The following is a 7,952-nucleotide window of genomic DNA, read 5'->3' as shown; positions in this document are numbered from 1 at the left end:
TGAAAGTTTATAATTTGCTCCAAATCCCAAACTTTCTAAGAAAGTGGCTGCAATCTTGTTTGGAACTTTAGATGATTTGCTACTTATATAATATCACATCTACTTTTCCAAAAGGAAAGGGAAATTCATGATAAAAGATAAAAAAAAATAGAAGGAATAAAGCTAAATTAAATTAAATTACCCCACATTTTCCCTTTTCTATTTTTCATTTTTACCCAATAAAATTCTTGTCTCTATGTACATCACAAAAGCTAAAATGAAAAAAAGAAAACAAATATAAAATTCGAGAGACGACGAGGCATGATCTGATCTCCATTAATAGCGCGTGATGATCACCGCCAAAATAGTGTTTCAAACGTGGGTTTTACTTTTACAGTTTCACCCATGAAATCGGTTGAAATCGACAACCGCCGGGTGTATGTCTTTGAGTAAACCTAGCACTTGCTGCATCGTCGGCCTTTTCTCAGCCGACTCCGCCGTACACAAGTACCCGACTCCGAGGCTCTCCACCATCTCAGCCTCCGAGTCACCGCCTAGTCTCAACCTCGAGTCAAGCGCCACAACCCCATTCCTTTCCTTCACTAACCTCCTCACCCGCTTTACATTCTCCTCCGTCCCTTGCTTCCCCGTCAAAAGCTCCAACAAAACAACACCGAAGCAATAAACATCAAATTCAAAATCGTTTTCACCCTTTTTATCCCTTTCTTTCTTAGAACCAATGTTCCTTATCCCGAAATCGGATATCCGAGGTTCTAGATTGTCGGAGAGTAGAACATTAGAAGCCACGAGATGGCCATGGTTGGACCCTACATGATGTAGATAAGCCAACCCACGCGCAACCCCGACCGCGATGCGGTGGCGCGTCAGCCAGTTCGTTTTCTCCGGCGCAGAATTATGGGACCCGATTCCGTTGTGAATAATATCCCAAGTGTCGGTGCTCCAATCCTCCACGTTGGGCGCCCCCGTCGGAAGTTCATGTAACCACCGGTGTAAATCACCGTTTGCCACAAATTCATACAACACCAGCTTCTCCTTGCCTTAAAAAAGAAGAAAAGACCTTAAAAATTACTCTAATTAACGTGAAAGCTGAAAATGTACATACATGGATGAAGTTGAAAAGAAGCGCCAAAATTCACGAATGTCAATACAAGTAATGATGGCATGTCGTTGGCATGACAGAAATAACGACAGGTGATTGATTTTCAATATTTTCAGACAAACCCGTGAGATTGATTATTCAAATGCAGTAAACCTTGTCAGAGATGTAATAGTTAGGGTTCACCTGCAATGCAGTAACCGGAGAGAGGTAATAGGTTAGGGTGCTTGAGCCTAAAAAGATCTTCAAACATGGCAACGGCTTCATCACGATCGACGTCTCTGGCGTGTTCCAAAACCTTGATCGCCACGTGGAGGTCACCCGGGAGGACAGCTCTGTAAAGTGGCCCACATTGGCCTTCTGCCAGTACGGACTCCTTTCCGAAACGAGACGTGGCGGCGATCAAGTCCTTGAAGGTGAAGTTCATCAACGGCTTTGAGGACATGATGACCGGGGCTGATGTCGGTTCTTTGATGTCCGCCACCCACGACGAACCCGATTCCGTCTCGAAAGAGAACGGCCCTGATTTTTCGATCTTGAAATTTGGTTGAACCGGGTTGGATATGGCCCATTTGTTTTTTCTCCTCGCTAGTTTCTTTCTCTTGTATATGCAAAAGATGCAGAACGCAAGGGAAGCAAGTAGAAAACCAGATGAAGACGATAAACCAATGACCAGAGCTTTGCTTTTTGATTTGGCGTGGCGTTTCAGTGGTAACTGTTGTTGGAAAACTGTGTGTGTTGGGGTCAAGGAATGGGGTTTAATGTGATTGCTCGGTGCTTTTTTTGAAGTATTGAAAACGAAATTCCCAGCATGAATAAAAGCAGATTTGCCAAATCTTTGGAACTTGTCAAACCCAACTGAACCATTGAAGTGGTTGAGCGAAATGTTGAGAAACTTCAAGCTATTAGCAGAAGGGAAATCGAAAGGGAAAGTACCATTCATGGAGTTGTTTGATACATCCAAGTAATTCAATGAATGAAGAGTTGAAATAGGCTTTACACTGCCAGAAATCTTGCAACTCGAAATATCCAGATGCTGGAGGTTGGTAAGTTTGATAAATCCATCGGGAAGAACACCAAGAACATTGTTTGAAACGTCAAGAAATTCAAGGTTGGGAAAACCAGAGAGTTTAACCAAGTTGGTGAACCTGTTAGTCGAAAGGTTCAGTACCCGAACCGATGAAAACGAGTCAATCCCCGAGGTGGGCTCGAACCCAATCGTTCCTCCGAACCTATTTCTCGACAGATTGACTTGGACAAGTGCGGACATAGACCAGAACCAACCGGGAACTAAGCCTTGAAGAGAATTGTGGGAGAGATCAATGGTGCGCAACTGTGAAAGGTGCCTGAGAAATTTCCATGAAACGGTACCTGTTAAATCCTTTGAAGAGAAATTCAATACCTTTATCGGAGGATAGGAGCAGTTGACGTCGTGGGATTTCAACCAAGAGATGTTGAACCCAGAGACCGATTTAAAAGCTTTGGAAACCAGTGCCTGGTCTGTACTGTTGCATGTTGATTGTGCCGCTACCAGCAGCGAAAAGAGAAGTGAAAATCTCGGGAGAAGTTTCATTTCTTAAACTTTTCTGCAGTTTTGGGCATTTACAGAGATAGAAGAAGAAGAAGGCAGCTTGAAGAAATATATGAAGAGGCTTTATCTTTTTGGATTGAAGGTGGGGGACCTTGAAAAGCTAGTGAAGTAGGATTGCTGCGGAAGTTAACGGCAGTGGGGTATAAAACTGATGGAGCAGTTAACGGTGTGAATTGTTCAACTGTTGATGCGGGTTGAGCACTTCATTGTGCATTTTGTCCATAGTTATTTATATTAAATAGTATTAATATAAATATCTTATTATTAATTACATGATATAAACGATTTTAATGGTTAAAGAAAAATTTGTTATTTTTGAGGTCATAAGTTCGATTAGTTGTCTTTACAAGGTAGGTGTGTTGGTCGAGACACTTGAAATGGTAACGTTAGTAACACTAAGTGTCTTGATAGATCAAAAAATAATTTAGACACATAAATAAAACTACGATATAAATTGGACACTTATTTTTATATTAAATACAAAATAATCACATTCTAACTATTTTGATAAAAGATGCTACTCATTTATACACGAAACACAAACTTAGATTAAAATAACAATAAAATCAAATTAAAGAAATAAACATACAGCTCAGTTGGTAGAGCACAAGACTCTTAACCTTGGGATCGTGGGATTGAGTCTCATGGAGGGTATTTTATAATTCAGAGATCTCTTACGGAAGCTGCTCTCAACCTGGCGTTGGGGGCAGCTTACTATCCCGCCTCTCCTTATTCCATTACATATGGGAATGAGGGTAAGCTAATTTAATAAAATCAAATTAAAGAACCTAAAAGAAAAATATAGAAAAGACATTAATTTAAGAATGCGCGTCTGCATGAATGGAACATATAGCGCTTTAAGGATATTTCATTTTAGCGACTTAGATAGGAGTTTTGAGCCAGAAAAGATAGATGCCTGAATATGTTTCGCTTTGGCGACCTGGATGTCTAACTCTCTAAGTCTCACATGAATTCTAAGGTCTTTTCTTATAATAATTTTAATATCTATCATTTATTAATAAAGTTAATTACTAGATGATAAAGAAATCTAATATTACCAAAAATAAATAAAGAAATATGAATTTCTATACTCAGCCGAAAGCTAACAGTATAAGTATAGTCTTATTTAGATTAGATGTGCGGCAATGCATGTATGTGAGATTTCGCTCCTAAACTTTTTTCTCTTAATTTATTTTTTCCATTAAATAGATCGTACTACAAATTTTTCATATAAAATCAAAATAAAATTTAGATTGAATAAATTAGGGATCATATATGTGCTGATTGTGTTCCCACTGGATAGATTTAATATAAGGTCTTGAGGCCGTGCAACATTCAAAGAGCCCAAAGCTGATATCAGGATTTTCAATAGTTATGTGCAAAATCTTAGAGGCAAATACTTAGTTGAGAATAGTAGTATGAAATGCTTCGATTTAACATGTTTGTAAAGAAAGGAATAGAAGACAATTCAGAATGTCAGTTTAATTGCCACGGAGATTTTAGGTAGTATCAAGTATTGTAGTTAGCAATAGATTCTAGCCAGAGTTGGAGTAAGGATTGTAACTTGAGAGGAGTAAAATATAACTTTTTAAAAGTGAGGACAATTCATAATTATTTAAATTATATATATATAAAAATCCCAGGTTGGGGGGCACAGCCCCTCCCATATATCTAATAGACTCATCCCTGATTTTAGGATTAATCGAATTGATGATCTAACTAGTGATGTACAGGATACTTGAATAGGATTGGGATACTTGTAAATGATGTATAGGATGATGCACTCTGTTTTCATGTAGCAACTTTTGTTGTTTTCTTTGAATAATAAACGAACACTTATCTAAAAATGTATACGACACACTCATATATATATATATATATATATATATATATATATCATTGAATTGATCAACAGAACTAGATGGGTACGAAGATGCCCTACAAGATAGAAGGTATCATGGTTTTGTGGAAGCATTCTCCACCATTTGCGTGTGTATATATGTAACTTTCTTTAAGGGGACGGTGGTCAACGTATGGTGGTGTTGTTTCTTACTTTTAGTGGGGGAGATTGGAGCCCCCATGCAAATGCTGGGTCTTTGGCTCTTTGTGCATAGTCAATACGGCAAAACAATGATGCTTTAGATGAAAGCCTCACGCCAATGCTCCATAATTGGGTCATAGTAATTCTACTTCAACATCCCACTTTGGACATATTTGGTTAAATCATCAATTGTTATACATTGCTCTTTCAAGTAAAATCTTATATTCATAAAGTGGTTTGAGTTGTAAAAATAAATATTATTCTTTTTAAAAGATTTAGATTTAAATAGTTGCTTCTGCAGAATATGTACATGTTATCAATAAATTAAAAAAAATCTTAAACATATATCTTGAAATTATATCGGACTATACATAAAAACTAAAATAAAGATATTTTTCCCGTAATTTTTTTGTTGAAGTAGTATCCAAACAAACTCGAGCTTGTTTTCTCATCCTAGTTTATTTCAAGCATAATAACAAAATTACCATCAACATTTGTATAAATGGTCAATTTGACCCATATATTTTTTGGAGCATTTTAGCCATAACGTTTCAATTTTTGATCAGCATACCCATATTGATAGAAAACAGTTAGGTGACTAATGATTAACACATATCACATGACATTTTCGCATGTGCTTAACCGTTGATGTGGTACATGTCATGTTATTACTTTGTGTGACAAAATATATATCATGTCATCAGTCTAGGTGATGTCATATATACTACATTAACAATTAAATGCATATAAAAACGACACATCAAAACTAATAACATGTGTTTATTCAGATAAGTCTGTAAAAACATAGATTATTGATGATCGATTCATTTATCAATATTGATCAAATCAAGTGAACTTAAGAAAAGGAATGACTATTCAAATAAAGAAAAGATGAAACAATGGGTCAGTAACTTGATGTTTAAAAAAAACTGAATTTACCGATATCAGAAACTCAAATGTATATGTTAATGACTGGTTTCAGCAATCGTGCTACATGTTTATTGGAATTACAACTTCAATTAAAACCCTAGTTTTAAGAGTTGAAAGAATGTGTGTGAAAACTAATGAAGAATATTTGTTTTTTCAGAGAAAAAGAAATCTTGTCTGCTCAACCACACCAATTTGCTCAAGTCATCATCTAGAAGTAATGGACAAAAAAATAATGAATTATTATCACATAATGTGCATAAATGTAAGTGATTGTAGCGGCTCCACTACCATTATTCTGCAACTTTTTTGACGCACGAAAGCTAATCAACTTTATCAATCAAATGAGAGAGAAACATAATTTACTATTGATTCAAAGACTTGACTCAGAAATTTTCAGAACGAATCATTTTCTCTAAGCACAGATCCTCAATTTTTGTTTAATTTCTGCGTTAATCCGGTATGTTTATAACCCTATCATTTTAGTGTTCAATCAATTAATCACATCTCACCACCAAAAATCATATAGTATTGTGAGATGAAATATTAGATCATTTAAACAAGAGCATGAATACAAATCTTGACGTTTATAAATAGAATAAATTAGGTTGAGAGTGTCATTTTTATAATAGAACTCTGTAAATTTATAAGATTAGTATCTACTTAGTGTAAAACTTTTAATTTGATTTAATATAAAAATTATACCCTTTTTCTCATTTACGCACTTAATTGTTACCATTTAAGTGTTTTCTCATATATACTTGAAATGCTTGGAGGGAAAGTTTGATGGTTGGATTGGATTCACCCAATCCACAAAAATCCAACCCAACATTCCAAAAGGAATGACAACTAAGTTTGTGAAACCGAAATTTGTAATTAAAATAATTTTATGTCCTCAGATAATCCTACCTAAAAGCAAGAGACAGAATGTTAATAATTCTTATTATATGTTTTCTATCAAATTTATTTATATCTTAAAAATAACATTATGATAATGGAACTAGGGCTTCCTCTCTAACTAGTACGCCTTGACAGGTAAAATACATTTCTTTATTGAACCTTATTTAATCGTGATTAGGAAGTGGACGTGAAACATTGGAATTTTATTTACTAAAATATTTTAACAGTTGAGATTAATTTTGAATTTATTGAATCTAATAAAAACGAAAAAAATTTGTAATGTATTGTAAGAACTGTATATAGGTCCTATGTATTGTAAGTATTGTTAGTATTTCCCATCTTCATCCTTCAGTATCATTATATAAAGCAATCACTTTTGATTTAATGTTCTTTAAAATAATGGATAAAGTTTACTAATAGTCCTAAACTTTTAAGGGTATTTACCTTGGTCAACAAAATGGAAGGTGATGTGACACTTTAAAAAATCCTAAAAAACTTAGCAGAAATCGCTCTTTCTTGTGTGGTTATTTTTGTCACTGTTTAATAGTTTCTCTTGTCGAAAAAAATACTGAACCTTTATTTTCTCCTTTTTATTTCTTTCATTTAGTTTAACTTCGTCAATAAAACCTTTTATTCTCAACTAAAATTAAAAGTTAAATTTTTTTATTCACCATTACTAATCGTCATATTAGTTTGAAATTAAACTATGTTATTTTTTTGGACAAATATAATATTTTCATTGTTAAAATTGACCGACGATCATTTTATTCATTAGAAACTTGACACTTGCGATAATTTAACAATTTGGAACCTTACGACTTTTGGGAAAGAAGGCTTTAATATTCTACATCAATTAACAACAATGGTCATAATGAATAATAAATTAAAAGTTTAATAATTGTAATGATAGTTTTAAAAGCCAGGTACAAGTGAAAACACTCTAAGAGTATGTTTGGTTCACGGAATGTAAGATTATCAGTGGGAATAAAAGATTACCAGGGAATAGGATTACTGGGAATGTTACATTATTGTGTTTGGTTGGTTTGGCAGGAATGTAAGATTACAATGTTTGGTTAAAGGAATTAAAATATTACTAGAATGTATATTTTACCAAATTGTCCTTATTTTATATTTTTTAACAAGTGAAATTCTAAATATTTAAATAAAAATTATTTATATAAAAATTCTATTTGTTGATAATATATTACTTGAGTATTTAAATATATCATATATTATTTTAATTTTAATTAATATTAAATTTTACATTATTTATGTAAAAATATATTAAAATTTTACATCAACATTTAACTAAAATATTCATAATAATAAAAAGATGTAAATAAAAATGTTTATAATTTAAGATATTTTAATTAATATTAAATTTTACATAATTTATG

The 7,952-nt window shown here is 33.7% G+C and overlaps 1 protein-coding gene across 1 annotated transcript; it reads right to left on the bottom strand.

Annotated features, from left to right (window-relative positions):
- Positions 1 to 224: 224 nt before the first annotated feature.
- LOC120217704 (calmodulin-binding receptor kinase CaMRLK-like) lies at positions 225 to 2,699 on the bottom strand. The gene is made up of 2 exons (XM_039214770.1): positions 1,283 to 2,699; positions 225 to 1,037 (listed from the first exon to the last, which is right to left on the bottom strand). The coding sequence occupies exons 1-2, from the start codon at positions 2,667 to 2,669 to the stop codon at positions 379 to 381; spliced, it is 2,046 nt and encodes a 681-aa protein (XP_039070701.1). The 5' UTR covers positions 2,670 to 2,699; the 3' UTR covers positions 225 to 378.
- Positions 2,700 to 7,952: the final 5,253 nt, after the last annotated feature.

This window comes from Hibiscus syriacus, unplaced genomic scaffold, assembly GCF_006381635.1.
Source record: "Hibiscus syriacus cultivar Baekdansim isolate YM2019G1 unplaced genomic scaffold, ASM638163v2 tig00110187_pilon, whole genome shotgun sequence".
In the NCBI taxonomy this organism is placed as follows: Eukaryota; Viridiplantae; Streptophyta; class Magnoliopsida; order Malvales; family Malvaceae; genus Hibiscus; species Hibiscus syriacus.
This window is presented reverse-complemented; position numbering and strand designations above follow the sequence as displayed.

Bases quoted from the DNA above. Each gene is read 5' to 3' on its own strand.
- LOC120217704 (XM_039214770.1), bottom strand. From the start codon at position 2,669: ATGAAACTTCTCCCGAGATTTTCACTTCTCTTTTCGCTGCTGGTAGCG. The intron at 1,038-1,282 runs GTGAACCCTAAC...TTCTTTTTTAAG, and splicing joins CTCCGGTTACTGCATTGCAG to GCAAGGAGAAGCTGGTGTTG.